This window comes from Plectrocnemia conspersa, unplaced genomic scaffold (assembly GCF_051122295.1).
Source record: "Plectrocnemia conspersa isolate PC_06_02 unplaced genomic scaffold, ASM5112229v1 ptg000014l, whole genome shotgun sequence".
In the NCBI taxonomy this organism is placed as follows: Eukaryota; Metazoa; Arthropoda; class Insecta; order Trichoptera; family Polycentropodidae; genus Plectrocnemia; species Plectrocnemia conspersa.
In genome coordinates, this window is record NW_028277178.1 from 28379744 (window position 1) to 28400033 (window position 20290).

Genomic DNA, 20290 nt, shown 5'->3' on the forward strand with positions numbered 1-20290 from the left:
TGTCAAGCAACAAAAAGTTGCTGCGGCATCACGACGGTGTCGTTTTTGGACAAAATTTCACAAATTAATAATGATTTGAGTATGCGTTATCGTAGTGCAAAAAATGTAATACTCGCTATTTTTTAATATTAAAAATTAATTATGCGGTTAAATTTTGTTCTATTGCATTATTTTTTTAGGATCATAAAAATATAAAAAATCATATAAAAAGCAAAATATGTAAGCCCTAGTATATTTTACACCTAATTTTTTAATTTGTGCTTACGATTATGTCGCCACACCTTCACTTTAAGAAACGCTGGTGTTAACGAACCCTATTTTTTATGGTAGTCTGTATTATCGTTTATCATAAGTCTGAAAACTAATTTCGTTTGATATGTTTATCTATAGGTAAATTTAATTTACCTAATTAACTAGGTAATTGCAAAACCACATGTGTTTAATGTCTTGTGATTATACCTACTTAAATTTACATTATTTTTTATATTTAATTTTATACGTATACTAAAAGATAAAAATAAAATGGTTTTTATTTAAAAAAATTAAATGTATAAAAATGTGTTAAAAAAGTTTTTATTTAAATTATTTTTCACGTTTTTCTCAAAGATTTAATTTTATGAAATTATGATTTTTTTGCACTGAATTCCAACTTTAACCTTTTGAAGTCCAAAGGCATGTATGTATTGCCCAGCATGGTTTTAACACTACAGTCCAAAGGCATCTAGTATATCACGCCCAATATATTTCATACAAGACTTTGTGATAAAATTCCCAGTATTTTATTTCATTACTTACTCAGAGATACTTCTATCAATATATTAAGGTAAAAATAAATTCCTAATTATTTTATCAGTCTATATTAACCGCTCAAAACCTTTTGGTGCCCTAAACTATTCAAACATGTCAGTAAGAGTCTGTTGAAGTCCCCAATAAGCATGTGGTACTATAACTTGACCACGTGACCACGATGCAGCGCTTGACATGCGTGTTGACCATAAGACGCCTACGCGCATACTAAAATTAAACCGAGTTACTCGTTTTATCTCAGTTTGTGAAACACCATATCATTATCTCTCTCACTCTCGTCACTTAGCACGCCAGAGAGCGAAAGGGGAAGTATCTCACCGCTTGCGCTCGAAAAAGCGGTCCCTTTGCCGACAATGTTCGGAAGCGCTCGAAGCCCCGACAGCAGGACTTGAATTTTTATTTATAAAAAATGCGCTATTATTAAAAAACTGGTCCCAGATGCAGTGACAAACATTGATTATAAATTGTAAAGCTTATAATAATTTATAATTAATAATATAGATGTCACGGATTCCCAGGCTTTCAGTCAGGTGGTTAATACTTACTTGTAGCTATTCATTATGTCTGACTTAATCAGTTGGTACAGATTTTCCTCCTGTAACGCATTGGGCTTACGCCTGTCAGATTATAACAATAATAAAAATATGCTTCATAAATTAGATGTTGCAAAAATGACAAAATAAGACAATGCGAGTTATTTTAGAAGTATGATTGAAAGATTGGAATGGTTGAATGGTTGAATATTCAAGATTTAGTATTTATTTATTATAAAATAACAATATAATATTATAACATAACCCCTTAAATCATCTCTAAGGTGTTTTATATTCTCATCGCGTTCCGAATCAATTAAGGTCTTCGGAATCCTTAAAATTATCACATTGAGGGTCTCTGACAAATTGTCGGTGCCTCCGCTGAAAGCCGAGCGTTTTCCCTTTACTTTTTTCATTTATTTATTTATGGAATTGGTAGAAGCCGACGTCCATTGTTTACAAATGCGGCCGAGAGGGTATACTACACAGCACCATAAATTTTGCATGAGTGAGGTTCCATGTAAGTAGAATGTTTGACAGATTAGAGCCGATAGCCTACCACTGCGCCGCAGAACCCTTTTGTTCAACGTATGATATGTTATTTATGTGCTTCACCAATAAGGAAAAATCCACCTTCTGAATTACTGACGTTAACTTATGGTGACATTGGCACAGGAATGAAATAATGGCTTTCATACACTCTCCGAAAGGGCACGAGTCTAAAATGGAAGTGGAAAAAATTCAACGATGGAAATGGCTCTATAAATATATAGAACATGCGAATAAACCAAGGCTTATCTAACACTTTTGAGGTAGTACCAATAGAACAATAGATAGTATGAAGAGAATATAAAATTAAAATTACTTCATAATTATTATCAGCAATTCAATATTGATTCTCATATGCACAATATGTGTACCATTGGCCAATCGTGATCGTGTAATTAATTGTGTGTGACAGAAACACATAGAGACAATGGAGCATAGAGTATCTTCCTCTTACATTCCTCTTGTCTTCTCCGCCACGATCTGCCAGATACGAGAAGGCATCGAAGATGTTATCTCAACAATCGTGTCGAGATATCTCAACCGTGGGGGGAACAATGGAGGAATTGCTGCATTCTGTCATCGCGCCGCCGCCGATGCCGCTTAAACGGTTAAATTGAATCAATTTTATAAAAATTGTCAGGTCATGTCAAATTTAGCACGATGTCGCAGATCTGGACAACGCCCTTTTGCTAAAAAGCTTTAGTTTTGTGTGTATACGAAAGCTTTTACCGGTTCGTTTCGCGAATACAAACAACCCATCATGTAGCAAATGTTATATTGCAGGGGTAAGCAAAATATGGCCTCGAGACCTTTTATGTACCCCGCGGAAGTGAGATTATCCCATAAATATAAATGCTTAAATAGCCAATAATATTTTTTTAGACAATTTGTAAATCGTTTCAGTTCTAGTAAATATTACTGCCGTGTAAATGGCAACTACCAGATAGATTAGTTTTGCAATTTGTGCGCAATTATAGTTGGAATAATTAATTTATAAACATATACTTGCCTGTTTTTGCCTTAGTACTGCGTCGTTTAATATCCAAGTCGTCTCGAAGATCGGGTCAAACCTGGGTGGCTGCTTATAGCTGGACGTGGTTGGACCTGGTCGTCTAAAAGTCGTCTTGGTGTAACTCTGCTTTGTGTGAGTTCGACTGAACCCTCTCTTATTCCAAGTTGGAAGCGAATTGGTAATTCTGGATCTAGAAGTTCTGAAGAAAATGTATCTATGAAGTACAGAACAAACGTCTTAAATCCAATGTCCCTTCCTATCGTTGAGAGTTGACTGGTCAATCTTGATGATTCGGTGCAAAATTGCGCTTCTCGTTATTGCATAATAAATATATTGTTAGACTGTATATCAATGATTAAAAATCGGTAAAATTTAGCAGCATCATCAATCTATCAAATGCATAATCTGGGTTTTAATGCACTCGTTCGGCGGAGATATTTCGGTACCGACTCTATTCATTGTCAACGGTTTTTATGCAAGTGCTTTTGCAACTGTTAATAATAAAACATCTAAAATAATGTATATTTAATATTTATTAACAAAAGGACTTGCTAAAAAGTTCTTTAAAAATTTATTTATTTATTTGCAACTTTTTAAGGTGGCGTATACCATTAAACTTAATCTATTAACCGCTGCAAAAGCACTTGCATAAAAACCGTTGTCAATGAGTAGGGTCGGTGCCCAAATTTCTCCTAGGACATGAGATCAAACTTGTTACTTGTTACAAAATGTTACTTCCTTAGTTTAAGGAGTAAAGTTGAATATAGTACCTCTGTATTAGAGTGTTCCAAGCCTTTCAATTTGTTTGAGGCAATCAGACCCCGAACTGGTTATTCGTTTTATCCCGTAAATGAAGTCGGGTTTTCAACATCATGCATTGCTTCACATGATCATGACTTTATGACCGTTAAGGCTAAGACGTCCACGTTTGCCTATTCGCCTATAAATGACGCCATCTGGCTCCTTAACCAATTCATGCTTAAAATATTTTTCAAACGTTGTTTAAAAATTAAAAACGATATTTTTTTTAAGTAAATAATAAATATTAAATACAATTTTATTTTGGACAAAACCATGTTTTTTATAATATAATAATAATAAAATTAAACAATAGCAATAATGATTCATAATACATAATTTCATCTTTGAAAATTGAAAATCCCGCACATATGCGGGATCCGTACTTGAGTGCTTAATACGCTGGCTCTGCACATTGATCAGTTTAATGGCAGCTAGGAGGAGCTGGTCCGATTCATATCATTTAATATTAATATTTTATGACTTTTTTTATTATTACTTTTTATGTATTATTTTTTGTGTATTGAAATAATACTATGTATTGTTTTTTTACTATCTTGATGCATTGGGGTAACCTGTTAGGTCACGATAATCTTAATTTAATATAAATAAATATGTTTTTCAAGTTAGTTAAATTAATTACCTACAACTAGGGATTGCTGTAATACCGGTATTACCGAGAGAAAAACAGCCAATACCGTTATTACCGGTATTGAAATTTTAATTATTTTTTTAATTAATTAGTACTAAAAGAGACAATTAATTACATTTTACAAAAATATGCGATTCACAATAAGTTATTCACAATGATCAGAAAATTCGTTTAAATAATCCAATTTTTAAAACATGTCTAGAAATGGCAACAAAATATTTTTTTAGAAGATAGAAAAAGCCCACGCATTGACTTATAGTTCTGATTGCTTTATTTGGTTGTGACTTTTTAATAACAAGTTTTTTTATCGACTTGATACAAATTGATATTCAGTAAACACACTTGCAAAAAAGACCGACAAAACCTGCATAATATGAACGGCCGGTATTAATCCAAAAGGATTTTATATTAAAATTCAAAGCCAGGTCTACCAATTTTTGAATAATCTTAATGGATATTATAGCAGACTAAAATATTTTTTTTTTACTGAACATGACAATTAGGTACCGGTATTGACTATTTTACTCTCGGTAATACCGGTATTATTGCAATCCCTACTCGAAATACGGCGCACTGAAATATGCACTTGAACAATTTCCAAAGATAGTGGAAGGCTTTGAATATTAAATATCATCATATTTTGAAACGATAATTGAACATAAAATAAAAACTTAGTCTATGGTTATTTACAATCTTTATTAAATATTCTTCAACTTTCTTAGCGTAAAATTTGCAATTATTTAATATTTTTAAGAACAATATTGATTCTCCTGGACTATTAAATTTCTACTGAAAAGGGCTATAACATAAGCCCTTCAATATTAGTAATAAAATAACATTCAAACATGTTATTGATGGCAGAAGGAAAAAATAGCTTTACTCGTTTTGTCTTTCGTCGCCGCAGTTTATGTTTGGTAGTTTACATGCGATTACTTTTAGCTACTGCCATGCATGCCAGCACGCTCCCCTTGTATTTTTAAAGACAGGGTTGTTAAAAAGTACAGATTTCCGCCAGATGCAGCAGCAATTTTTATCGCTCGATATTATTCTTAGATGATATGTCGCCAAACGAATCGATCTCAAAGAGGTCGTAACCCTGCTGCGTCTGCAAGGAGAGGCACTAAAATTAATTGCGTTGTTCCGCCAACTGATTCACGGCCTCTAAAAATAAATCTTAAACACTAAAAGGACTCCGAATAGGATACGGAATAATTGGGCACGCCTTGCAGCTCGTTTCAGAGGGAGAGTGAAGTTTTAAAATACAGACGATTGCATTAGTCACGCTATTGGGAGTAGTATAGATTTTAGTTTGTGAGTAAGATTTTACGGTTTTCAAGAAATCTTGCCGACGGGTGGTCTTCAAATGTTTATGAAGCTACATCCGCGACAGATGTATAAGTATTATGTGTGTAGGAAATAAATTTGCGTTAATCATAGATGGGTAGAAATATCAAATATTGTGTATGTATTTTGATATATGATTTAATCAGGGCCGCCGAAAGTGAACCCGAGCCCTTGAAAAACAATGATTCCGGGCCTCATGACAAAAATGGCATTTTATATATTTTTTAATATAGTATTATACTTTCTTACATAAATAATATGGGAGCCGAGTTTAGATTTGTTTTGGCCATAACAAATCTAAGCTCGGCTCCTATATATACCTACATATATGGGAGCCGAGTTTAGATTTGTTATGGCCAAAACGGGTCGGCTCCCATAATAATAATAAGTACGAGTTAATTCTTTATATGTTATTTATATATTTAATGAAACCATATTTTATGCGAAATATTTTAATTATGCATTAAAAATATCTACGCATAATATTTATCTGATGTTTTCATTGCTGATCAGTGTTGCCATATAGTGAATTTCCAGTCCAGGTCAAAAGCAATAAAATCATACCATCGTGGTGAAAACACTCGATTATCAAGCGTTTATATAAATACTTTTATAACAATATTAGGATGAAAATCAAATAAAGCTCATTTAAACCGAATTTTGACCAATAGGAGAGCGCAAAAACAATTATCACTTCTCAGAAATCAAAAATTCACGTCAAAAGCAATAAAATCGTGTCGGCGTCGTCGCAGTGGGAACGAGCGTTCCCACTGCGACGGCGAAGGCGCGATTTTATTGCTTTTGACGTGGATTTTTGATTTCTGAGAAGGGATAATTGTTTTTTGCGCTCTTCTATTGACCAAAATTCGGTTTGAATTTACTTTGATCTGCCCTCTTATATTAGAAGCCCATAGTAATATCGGTAAGGATAGCTATCATATTTTTAAAACAGTGTAATATCCAAATGCAGACAAACAATGGAGCAATATGTGAGTGAATACATGACTTAGTTTGTATTTTAGACTTAATCTAATAAAAGTTCTAAAGCAATAATTAGTTTTAAAATTTTCATTAGGTTAGGTTTGGGTTTGAACAGCAAATAGACGTTTCGCAACTGTCAAATTGCGTTTCACAGATATTTTAGAGCACCATATTAGCGCCTATCAATTAAATTATATTTTTTTCTGGTATAAATATATATCTACTGGAGAAAATGCAGAGCAGCGAAATAGGTATGCGCCTTTAGAAAGCGACTTTATCTTGGTGGGAATTGTCCAAGGTCGTGAATCTTGTGGATTCGGTGATTTATTATATCCGTGACCGTTTCGCAACAAATAAATATCTCAATGACGGATAATATTCACAGTAAGAACAAAACTCGTGTTCTGATTTTCTGGTCGTAACGAGGGCTTTTGTGTGTGATCCCATCATTAACGCTACTGTCTTGTTTTCTTGTTGATCCATGATCATTTTTGTCACATTAAATTAATCGTGGGCATCTGTGTGTGGTCGTCACAATACAATCTATAAAAACATTAAATTTATATAATTCAGCTGGTGCTGTTGTTGATTTTTCGTTATTTCTTTGCTTCTTCCTTAGGTATTTGATCTGAATTTTCAGATCGAATACCTAAATTTAATGCTACTAATTTATATTTGTTGAATATTTCCTCTCATGTCTAATATTTTTTAAACGTTCCAAAAGCAATAAAGTCAACAATATGCAAACAAATTTTAACACAAACAGATCCGCGTCTAAAACTAGAATCTGTCCCTTCGAATAATAATGTTTATTGTGATACTACCTAGAAATTGGGTGCTTTTGAAGGCAATGTTCCGCTCCTTTTATTTCTTGTATGTATAAAAAGGGCTGTATGAACTTATACCTGAAATATGTACATCAGGCCATACTTCTCAAACAACTGAAGCTTAGTTCAGATTATTTGGGGTCGATTTTTATTTTTTTATGAATATATTCTTGCTTGTCGGTCCCCGGGAATTTGCCCCCCACCCTCTCTCTCGGCAGGCCTGGATATGATGAGAATGTTTTATTTTATTTATGACTTGCATATAGAGAGTTACAAATAAGAAATAATCAAGTCAACGCTTAAATTGATTCTCAAAAGCAAACGTGACCCACTTAAGTCAAATTGGTCGGTGCCATCATCAGTTATTACATTTTTTCATTGTGTTGATATTTGATAGATTGAAAGTGTGCTTTTTTTGTTCAATCGATCAGGCTGTATTGAGTTTCTATTATCAGTGATCTTCCACCGATGGGATTCGTGCCAAAGACTGTAAATATATTATGCATCATCCAGCAGGGCTGAGTCATACTATTAAAAATACTCTTAGAAGAGACGTTACTGTTTTTTTCACACCAATCAAAACAAATAAATATTAATTATTTTGCTCGAGAGTTAGAAGTTGAAGCTTTAAAATAGTTTTATGCACGACTCGGCGTCGCTTTATAAATACCCCAAAACATACAGAAATAACGAGTGCTAAAAAACATATTTCAGTACATAGCGTCAGCGGTTGTGATGATGTGATTCAAATCACGGCCATGATGTGTGACCAAACCGAACTTAAATAAGCCATAAAGTCATATACATGACTAAGATAATAAGTAGGTATCTAAACGTGGATAAAAATATTTTTGATAATTGAAGGTTATCGTAAGTGAATCTTGATAGGATAATCTGAAATTAATATTACAACTTTTAATGCTTAGATTCACTTCAGTCAACGCCCTAGGCATCTGCCCATGTTCCTGCCTTAACACTACGTGTATAACACATACGTATTTCACAAAGCTCAAAGTAAATCGTTAAGACCCCGAGTAAAAATGTTGAGAGCGTCCATCATCATTAAGGCACGTGCGTTCAATGAGAATTTTTCGGCGTGTGCTCATAATTGATCTTTTTTTCGGTCCAAATGCAGAAGCCGATGTTTACATAGAGGTGTAAACACACTATGATTTATCTGAAGCGAGACGCATCCTTTTCCAGGACCGAGAACAGACGAGCTTCTATTCCTTCGAGGAAAGAACCGATTTTTTCAAGGAACACATCTGTTCGCCACAAACGCGCGCGATGTAAACTCTCCATATCCCCAAAGGATATTAAATTTGATCTTTGTAAAACGAAAAAGGGGAAGTATAATACACAACTTGTTGCTTGTTTGTATAATAATACATTTTTTAAATCAGTGTTTTATATGACTTGAATAAAACAAATCAAGGTCCGACTTGAGAAAAACTATTTTAATTTATTTGTATATATTGAATATAAAACACATTGGGGTCCGGCGCAATCGAATGGCTAATATCAATTAAAATTCCACGCGTGTCCTTATATATACACATTGAACGTTGTATAATTGTCAGGACAAAGTGGTCCAGATAAAAAAGCTCTCTCGCGAGCGAGAGATCCGTCCTCAGCTATGTAATTTTGAGAGCTTTTAAGTTTTTTGTACATCCCGCACTCCACAATTACTTTTTGTCCCGACACATTACTTTTATCGAGTGGTATTCAAATCTTTAATCCAATGTTTTTTCTATTTATTTATAGGCCTGCGCTCCAAGGTACGTGGCGTTGGGTGCTCAGGGTGACAGGAGAGATCCGGTAGGCACTTGCTTTGTGGCCAAAAATGGATTTAGCGAAATTTTGGAATACGCTCCCTGCAGAACTAGTGAGTATATACGTACATATATATCAATAACTCGAAAAAGACAACCCTAAAATGTTTTGTTGGATTTCAGGACAATATGGTTATCATAGACAAGGATACTGTCAAGCTGGTTTAGGAGCTGCTATATCTAGTGTAATTTTTTTTATTCTTATTTTTACTAGTTACTATTAAAAGCTGTTGGATTATATTATTTAAAACATTGACAAAGTATGGCACATTTAAAAGTAGTCCATTCAGATATATTATTTAGTAAAATGGTTATTTTTTATATTTCATTAAATACTAAAGCTGACATTTCTTAGATTTTTTGAAGCTTAAAAAATAAAGTTTAAATTACACATTATAAGACATAAGATAAGTAAAAGAAAATTTAGTTTATGTTACATCTTACCATACCTATATTTTATCTCTTAATTTTAACGAAGTTATGATTTTTTATTGTTTTTAATAACCACTATTTTAAATCATGATAATAAGATTAGCTATTTTAATTTCTATTTTAAAATGTCTTTTACTTATTCACATTTTTCTCTAAAAAAATATTTAAAAGAGTTTTTTTATGTTGCTACCATTTTGAAACAAGATGAAATGTCTATTTTTAGAAAAATTGTCATGTTGAAATAATAAAAACCACAGCAGTTATCGTGTCACAATTATTTGCGGTTGACGATAATATTACTTAAATATTTTTATTTGTATTTTAAAATAACTCATCGTACGTTTTAGAACCGAAAAATTGAGTTCATTTTATGAAAATGTTGGTTTAATCGCTTAACAATATAATTTACATTAATTCTTTTTAGTGAAAGTTCAATTTTCATAACCACCAGATTGTAAATTTTTTTCAGCTTTCTGTTACATCAAATTTAGTTGGTCTTATATACTTGTTCTAAATTAGATAGAATGTTTTAAGTCGTACGAAACATGATGCTTGAAATTCATTCTTATCTGATCATATTTTTTATTTGGTTCTTCACACGCAAAGCGCGAGATTATGAGCGCAAAGGATGAATTTAGAAAGCTCGCAGCGTGAAATAGCCGCCAGCAAACTCAGAATTAATTTATCTGTTACTAAAGATTATTTTTTTCGATACCTTTTCAATAAATTTATAAAAAAATATTTTTTTATATGGAGTTTTCAACAATTTAAAAAGCTTAGCTTCGTAGAGCGGTGAAATTAGTCTACGCCTTTAGAAAGCGACGTTCGCTAGTCCAAGGTCATATTGCATTTTTGTGTCACGTATGTGGTGATTTATGATATCCGTGACGTTCGATTAGGGATTGATATTAAGTATGCTTTCCTGATCTTCTTTTTTGGTTAAGATAAATATAGTTATTTAATTTGTTGCGCAACGGTTGAGATATGTAGGCTGCGTGCGTTCCCGTAATGGGTTCACTCTTGATTCCGGATGCCGAGTGGACCAGTGAACGAGAAGAGAGAAGCGGCGGCTTCTGCAATCTTCGCTGGTCTAAAGTTAAGTTGGCCTCCTCTCAGTTGCGGTCCAAGTTGAAGGGCTTTTGAAAATCTGTGGTCTTGAACTCCAGTATAGATACCAGTACCATTGTTGGAATAAAAGTGATTCCTGGTTCCCGTATTTATATTGATAGCCGCCTCTATAGTAGATTATGTTGTTCACCCCTTTTTCGGTGGGACAAACAATTACATACATTTTTAGGATTTTTTTGAAACGAATTGCCGTCGACTTCTAAGGCAGGTAAGAAACGGTCGTTTTAAGGATAAATTTAAATGCACAAGTTATTTCTTCTCAAGGCGGCGTATATTTTAATCTTGTTAAGAGGTTTCACTTTATCAATTTATTGGCATTTGCGTTCTGTACGGAACATCAGTTTTTAACGACCTCAAATATGACTCTAATTTTTGTAATTCCAGTAAAAAAAGAAAAATCTGTCTTTAAAATCACTACGACTTGTATCCGTATTTGTATTAAATGAAACACTTTCATGTCGATTTTTAGCTGCGGGCTGTTATGTCGCGATTACGTTCATAATTCTTGACGAATGCAAGCAGAACTTCAGCGCTCGAGAAAAAAGCTCAGCTCCTTACATGAGCCATAGTTCTTGAAGTTATTAAGAATTCGAAAAAGTGGAAGTTATGCCTGTTCGGAAATACCTTTATAAAGAAAGTAGATATGTATAATTCTACTTTTAGCTCCATGATATTAAAGAAAGTTTATCTGGTGTTCCTTGAGTGACGTATTAATTCCGATTCCGGCACGCCTGTGGTCACACACAATCGTCCATAATTTCCTTCCGTATTTGGCCTGATACCATACGTATCCACCGCAGAGTGCAAGGCAGCGGAATGGACCGTTTAGCATATTCAAATTTGCCCGAACGAATAATAAAACGTCGATCTGGGCCTTTTTTCTTGCGTATATACCACCACGGGGACGTATTTGGTAAGGAATTTCCTTTGTGGCTTTACCTCCTTTGCGCCGGAATTATGTTATACCAACGGGGAGCAATTTGTTAAGCGGCACAGCCATCGGCCATAAAAAGGCCGATCGTTTCTGTCGGCTAAACTTAAACTTTATCACTTTTCGAAAAGTTAGCTCACTGCCATTTTCAGCGCTTATCTTCAGATCTGCAGAAGCGGCTAGTCACAGACAGAGACTGCGGAGCTCATAATGCCATGTAAATATTAAACAGTTTGTCGTCCAGATAGCATCCGCGGTGGTTAACTTCTAAAACATTGCTTTCAAACTAATCTGATTTATGAAAGAATATGTAAGCAACCGTGTGAAAGATGCTTTAGCTCTGATATAAAAAGTATACGTGCAAAATTTATTTAAAAATATAATTTATCATTAATGAACTTTGAAACAATTTATGATTAAACATCCAAATATTTCGCCTTTTTACGGTTAGGTTAAAAATATCTAAAAATGTTACGCATCCGGCCTAATACACTCAATCTATTCTTTAAGTGAAAAAACACTATAGTAAACTAAGCTCATGTTTATGTTACGCAATACATTGTCTTGTCTTTGACAGTTAAATAGATATTCCAAAGCTCCACAACTCATGATGGAGCTGAAAATAGTTGGATTATGTCTAGAAATTCCAGACATAATTACATAATATTAAGAGAATTTCTTCTGTTTCAGTAAATAGATTTTCTTCTCTATAGTTTAGATCAGAGGCGGCTCTGAGCATACTCAACCGATTCACTCGCGTATAAAATAAATTAATATTATCTTTATCACAAGATATGAAGTTATAATTCATATAGCAATATTTCATTCTCCTAAAAAAACACGATGAAATCACATTTGTGCGAATTCTAGTGTCGATTTTGCTGTCTCAGACTAGACGTATACCTAGACAGAGCTGGCCTGGCGCTCCACAAAAACTCCATCGTCAAATTTGCGGGACCCTTGGAACCCTTTGTGTAAAATAAACAAGGGCCAGAACAACTTGAATGTGTCGTTTCTATGAATCGTTCCATAACGTTTGTCTTCAACGCAGTAAATAAAAAAATACACAAAAAAACAATGGCCCCCCTAAGATGCTCCTGTGTTTTCTTCTGACAGTCAATAGGCGTTTGAAAGTTCAACAGACATACGTTGATTGTTAACAGGGCCGCCAAAAGCGAACCCGGGCCCTGGAAAAACAATGATTCTGAGCCTCATGACAAAAATGGCACTTTATGTATTTCTTACTATAATAAAATTTCTTGAATAAATAATAATAGATTCGAGTTAGCCCTTTCTATGCTACAAATAAATATAAAAATTAGCCACCATTGCGAATTTTCTGAAATCATATTTTATGCGAAATATTTTAATTAGGCATTAAAAATTTCTACTCATTAGTATTTTCTTTGCTGATTTGCAGTGTTGTCATATAGTGAATTTCTACTCCAAGTCAAAAGAAATAAAATCGTGCCATCACGGTGAAAAAGCTCGATTATGAAGCATTTATATTAAGATTTTTATAACAATATTACGAGTGAGAATCGAATAAAGCATCTAAACCGAATTTTGACCAATAGAAGAGCGCAAAAAACCCTTCTCAGTAGTTAAAAATCCGCGACAGTCCCACATTTTCAGCGCCTTCAAACAAGCCCGAACTGTGAGACCGTTTTCCCTTTCGCTCGTTCGCGTGTTAAGTGAGGAGAGCGAGTGAGAGATAAGAGCATGCGGCCGCATCGATTTCACCGCTTGGGCCTGCTTTCAAGCCACACAAATTAGCCCATGTCTTATTATGTTTTTTGATTTCTAATCGATGCGAATCAACTTATAACCCGCCGGTAAAGTTCATAGAGCTCGTATTATAACGACGCCACTGTATCATATGCATCTTTCTGAAACTTAACATTGAGTTCATATCTGGATATCAATATATTTTAGTTTTTCGCTCTTATATGACATGCAGTAAATATTAACGCTCCAGATAAAAGCATATCTAGATATTTTCCAAAGGATATAATGATTGGTGCTTATAGATATAGATCAAGAATCATAATTTATATAACTTTCTTTTCTGAATATAGCGTAGAAATTTAGGTCGTTCTGTTTCCATTTTATTTTGCAAATCGCACGAGACAATAGTCCCGCGTCCCGATTTGGAGTTGGACGTGACGAAAACAACAAAGGGCGGAAAGAGACAATGCTGCCAACACGAGAGCGTTTAACAAATGACAAAGGTTACCAACTGCAGCAGCAACAGCAGCCAGCCGTTCGTGGTCTCCATATTCGGCGCTGAGCGTGGCTCCTGTAAAGAGGGGAATAAAAAGAGTGCAACCTCCATTTTCATCTCACGAACGGTGAATCATGAGACTTCTTCGTGCATCGTTTGATATTTATGCGTTTTATATACTCACCCACATATAATAGCGTGAATCAGTAGAAGTTTCAGATAAAAAAGAGTCACGGGCGAAATCTTATGCATCTATGACTCAATTGCTTTATTGTAGGATGCAGTCACTGGTTATCTTTGGACTTGAGCAATGAGGCAAATAGGGTTGCCTGTTGTTATTACAAAATCTTCTATTTTTTAATTATAACACATATATACATGACCGTGTATATGTTTATAAATTTGTTTTCTTGTAAATCTTTCATTACAAAATAGGAAACATATGCGTTACAACAGGTTCAACACATTTAACAAATACTAAATTAGTAATGAGACACCAGAATGAAATTAAAGTCCATTATTATTTTTACCACTGGTTTATCGTACTGGTGTAATTATTATCCAGTTGGAAGTTGAAATAACCAACATCAAATTAAAAAAAATATAATAATATATTATTGCTACATACAGTTCAGTAACTTTTCAGCAAATCTTTTGTGCATTTTACTTGATAGTGTCAATAAAGAAAACATTGAAATGCAATAAGGCGTAACTTATTAACTGCTATATCTCTGAAAAAAATATTTTACTAATATAATGTTGGTAAAAATTGCAAAAAGGACAATTGCTACTTTCAGGATTCTTACCCTTTGGGGTGTGACTTCGCAGCCAGTAAGCCGCAGGTGGAAACTAGTGAGAATTTTGTTAGATTATATTACATATTGCGACAGACTATGCTGGGCGAGATTGTTATTCTCCGAACGGTGGTGGAGAAGCTGGCGCAGGGATGATGTCCGTGGAAAATCCTTAGGGTTCTGATTGGTGTGGCAGTGACTTGATCCCTCTCTGCTGCGGTGCTCGTATGGTGGAGTCCCTCTCAGGATGTAAGCGTCCATGACCGTATGTTGTCCGTGGACGGGTGGGCGTCTGCCAGTCTTTTTGAGTGTCTACCCGAGTCTGCATTGGCGACCAGCCTTTATGTATCCAGGGCTGCAAAGTTTCATAAGCTAGTCAGTCGTTGTACTTGCTTCTTAGAACAACGAAATAAGTATACGCTTTTAGAAAGCGACATTTGCTTGATGGACATCTCCGAGGTCGAACTGTTCAATGGGAATGTTGTGGCCTTACGGTAATTTTTGTCTTCCGGTGATATATTGTTTCCCGTGACCGTTTCGTAAGAAAGAAACATTCATTCAATGCACCGGAGAATCCTTGCGTGTTATTTATGGTGGATTTTTTTTATTGTTCCCATACTATGTTTTATAAATTCCTGTTGCAAAAATGTTTTTGGTAAAGGATCGTAAATTTTAAATTAGTGGTTGTTGATTGTTTGTTCCGCGAATTCCTGTTGCCAAAATGTTTTTTTCAGAATTAGACAAATTCCAAACAAAAATTTAAAAAAATAATGAATGCGGTGTACATAATTTAATGTATTTAAAATTTCTCTTGCAAAAATTCATTTAAGAAAAGGTTCAACAATTTCAACTTATTGGTAATTTGAAAATATAATTGATGCGGTGTGCATAATTTAATGCATTTAAATAAATTATTTTTTGATAGTTGTCAAACTATGTTCCGCGAATTCCTGTTGCAAAAATAATTTTACAAAATTGGACATAAATTTAAAACTAGCGGTAATTTAAAAAAATGATGCAGTGTATTTACATAATTTAATGTATTTAAACAATTTATTTTTTCAATGATTATCAAACCATATTCTGATTAACATTGATAAACACATTTGCAGATTATCGGGAAAGATAATTAAATAAAATTAATTTTGAAGGACTACAGTTGAAAAGTTATCGAAATTTTCCTAAAAACATTTTTGTGACATCAATTCACGAAAAAGCTAAGTAATTTAAATATATTTAATTAATTATAATGTAATTTACCTGATATTTTAATTAGTACTAGTAATATTTTTTTTAATAAGGAAATCTCTTACACACAATGACGCATATATGTGTTTCCCGGCGCTAACGAGTTAATAAAGTTCAGAAGTCCGTGTAAAATGGACGCGAAACACAATTTAATCAAATTTTCTCTTCAAACTGGAAAAAATATATAGCCTCAATTATTACGCTCTAAATATCGTGAGATGAATTAGAATAACCTTTTAGTTTTTTAGCTTACAATTTAGCTGGTTGTTGACATTTACACAGTAGTAGTTCACTGATGTTAAGACGTTAATTAATGTGCTTCAGCATTAGCTGAAACAAATGCATATATTATATGTTAAGTAAGAGAATTCATTAGAAATAATAATTTAAAAGTTCGTATTTCACAATTATTGGCAATGAAGCCAGTGTTTATATGATCTTTTCATTTTGGTTTATATCTTCAAAATCCATTATTACAAAGATATACAACTGATCAATGTTATTGATGTATGTAAATTATATGTAACAACATATTAAATAATTTCCTTTTTGTTTAGGATGGAAGAAGACTGTTCATCGGAGCACCAGGAAGCTGGTATTGGCAAGGTAAAATATCATTTTATATTTACATTAAGCTCCTTTTGTTAATTGTCTATATTATAAAATAATTAGTCTTACATGTCTCCCAAATTGGGCGTTATTTCCATCACCTGTTCAACATGTCCAATGTAAATTCCATAAATGTTTCGCAGGCCAGGTGTATTCGATTAATCCCACAGCGATTTTTCCGTACTTGCCCCCAAGATACCAGGATTACGGTGAAGGTAAACATTTGAGAGAAATACAGCACTGACCGCCTTAACAACGAGCAAACAATATTTATATAAAACATACTAGTGGTTGTTGTAATTCTGGTCGAACTTTTGTAATAATATTTAGTACCATCCAGCGAGGAGCGGATACTTCAGCTAACGTCGCTTATATATTATAAATTAAAAAAAAAAACAACTCTTGAATCTTGCAATTAGATAAATAAGATTCCAGGGTTGTCAGAGCCTCTATTTAAACTCTTCCAATTATAAATTATTATTAACAGATAATAGTAACAAATCTTTACAGGTTATCGTTGGTGGAGTTGTCAAAAAATCATCGAGCAAATCATCAATTTTTATATGCTTATTTTATTATTATTATTTTATATATGTTTCCAAATTTTAGATGTAAGTTCAATGTTGTAAATCTGTAGTTGAATGTTATTGCACTTGGATTATCACGCGAGTGATGAAAAAAATCGATTGACTCAAATCCAAGTGATCATTTATTTGGCATGATAGATGTTTATAATATGAATGTCGTCTAGTTGTTAGTTGTTAAAAATAAAAATACATTGATGAAATCACCGACACTATTGTATTAAAATTATAACTGTAACAAAATGGTGGATGATTTATAATTCGTAGAACTATTAAATTTTATTTACAATTAAAAATATGAATATTTTCTATTCAGTGAAATAAATAATGACAGTACTTAAAATAAAAAAATAAATTAATAACATGAACTAATATTGCATAACAAATGCCTCAAAGAAACTGTGGTGGAAGGGTTATAAATTCATTTAGTAATGATTATATATTAATATGTTGTTTAATGGTTTCAGGTCAGATCTATTCGCAGAGTATGGATACAAGAAAGGATGTGATCAATACTCTGGAGAGTGGAGCAAAATTTGACAACTCATATTTGGGATATTCTGTTGCGACTGGATACTTTAACGGAAATAATGAGCAAGCTGTTGCAGTTGGAATGCCTCGTGGTGATAATCTGAAAGGAAAGGTATGCTAAAATATCTTTTTACATTTGTGTGTCCTTTTTCGTGCTAAATTTTTAAGGTCTCGCTTATCAATTATCCATAAGTATTCTATAACACCACATCTCCGATGCCTTGACTCAATAAAGAAATAATATTCACTAGTAAAAAATCTAATAGGCAATTTATTGTGATATATAGAGCATGAAAAATGAATAATTTAATGCATCTCGAGATGTCAACTCATTCACGCCCACGCTTACCTGTCGTTTATACTCAACCATAATAATATTTTAAAAGTAATTAATATTAAATTAAGCAATCTAATACTATTTTATATATTACAGGTCGTTCTATATACAGCAGATGTTAAAAACATTCTAAACGTTACCGGAGAGCAAACAGGCGAATATTTTGGATACAGTATATGTTCGTGCGATGTTAACGGAGACTCGTATGAAGATCTAATTGTAGGAGCACCTTTGTATACCATACCGAATAATGAAGGAAAATATGAAACTGGAAGAATTTACGTAATCTATCAAGTCTCCGAAATGGTCAATATGAATGTTCTATTAAATTAAATCATATTATGAATAGATCGTTTTTTATTAATGTATGTACTAATAGGGTAAATTCCAAAAGAGAAGCATTAGAAACGGAATCAATTCCAAATCAAGATTTGGATTATCCGTAGCTGGTTTAGGAGATATAAATTTAGATGGATATCGAGGTAATTTATTTCTATTAACTTTTTGCATCTATATATGATTTTTAATTAAATTAATTTTATAGATATTGCTGTTGGAGCACCTTATGATGGAGAACAAGGACGTGGTGCTGTTTATATATACCACGGCGGTATGAACGGCCTGCGTGAAAAACCCTCCCAAATAATTCAAGCTGAAGATGTACAATATCGAACCCCAATTAAAACTTTTGGGTTTTCTGTCGCCGGCGGAATGGATTTAGATAAAAATCAATATAACGACTTGATCGTTGGAGCATATGAATCAGACTTGGCTATGTTATTCAGGTAGTTATATTTATATTAATTTATAAATTTGGTTTTTTAATATTAATGCTCTGTATTATTTTTTTAAGATCAAGGCCCGTTGTCACGATGGTAGCGGAAGTTGAATTCATTTCTCAAACAAACTCAATATCATTGGAAGACAAGAAATGTCCGTTGCCCAATAACAAAAGGAAGAAGTATCCATGTGTTTATTTGAAGTACTGCTTGCAATATGATGGAATTGGCGTAGATAGAGAAGTTGGTAAGTGTATTATTTGTATTTGGTGTACGTAGGTATTGTTTATATTATCATATCAAATATTTTCGTTACAAGCAAACGGCTATATTTGTCAGATGGGTAAGTATATAGTTAGCTAGATAATAATCGGATTTTATGTTCTATCAATATTGATATTAAACACTACAGCAATCTAAAGAACTTTTATTTATTTCAGATTTTATGCTAACAATTAATCTTGATACAAAAAAGCCTCGGGATCCTCGTCTTTTTTTCTTAGACGCTGAAATGAAAAGCTCGATGAATACTTCGATTATTTTGAATCACAATGAGCTGTATTGCAGCAATATTACTCTTTATATAATGGTAAGTTAATAATTTATTAGATTTCGTATCAATTTATTGTTTTTTATCTCTATTCGATTTAAAATTGACCACAAGAGAAGCATTCATCTCTTCAATTCATTCCTGTCATATTGAGCGACTGTCCTTGTGACTTATTTATTATCATAGCGAAAGGTCTTCGATCACTTGATCGTCTCTTCCATGAGCGTCTAACCTTCCACTACATATAGACGAACAGAGAACACATAACAGTTAACTATTTTCATTTTTTAATACCAAGTTAAAGTTGTTCCCAAAAATAACATTCTTCATTCAGTGAATATTGTCCTAACTTTGTTTTTGGGATAAGCGTAAAAATATTTACGATACTAACAACAAAGTACAAACGAATTCTATGAACTTCGGTCTTAGTAGGTACCAACAAGTACGAAGGCAAACAAACAAAACTAATCGATCTCGTAACAAAAAGTAAGTCTTTGAAGGGCAACATTTATTTTTTATTACATGATAATTTTTTGGTGTCGATCGGTATGAAAATGTAAAAAATATAGAAATTTCAAAACTTCAAAAGGGCCAATCAAAACCTTCAAGTGGGTCACTTGTGGCCCGCGGGACACGGTTTGGCTATTGCTGTATTACTCCATATATGTTACAGGCTTATTATATTTTTTAAGCATCGTTTTTAAGGTCATTGAGTGAATTTTATTTTTATCCTTACATCTGTGTTCAAAAATGCTTTGGCAAAAATAATTTTGAAATAGATGTTTAGAATCATAAGGGATAGAATACA

The 20290-nt window shown here is 33.3% G+C and overlaps 1 protein-coding gene across 2 annotated transcripts in view; it reads left to right on the forward strand.

The window, feature by feature from the left end:
* Nucleotides 1–20290, forward strand: part of if (integrin subunit alpha inflated) — a 77704-nt gene that overhangs the window by 49591 nt on the left and 7823 nt on the right. Inside the window, exons 4-13 of one of the 2 annotated variants that reach the window (XM_088203170.1) lie at nucleotides 9268–9388; nucleotides 9459–9520; nucleotides 16650–16698; nucleotides 16845–16916; nucleotides 17753–17928; nucleotides 18250–18459; nucleotides 18533–18635; nucleotides 18698–18938; nucleotides 19007–19179; nucleotides 19373–19521. In XM_088203170.1, the coding sequence (XP_088059296.1) occupies nucleotides 9268–9388; nucleotides 9459–9520; nucleotides 16650–16698; nucleotides 16845–16916; nucleotides 17753–17928; nucleotides 18250–18459; nucleotides 18533–18635; nucleotides 18698–18938; nucleotides 19007–19179; nucleotides 19373–19521 (1356 nt within the window). The remainder of the gene's footprint in view (nucleotides 1–9267; nucleotides 9389–9458; nucleotides 9521–16649; nucleotides 16699–16844; nucleotides 16917–17752; nucleotides 17929–18249; nucleotides 18460–18532; nucleotides 18636–18697; nucleotides 18939–19006; nucleotides 19180–19372; nucleotides 19522–20290) is intronic. The other variant, XM_088203171.1, reaches the window with a different exon arrangement.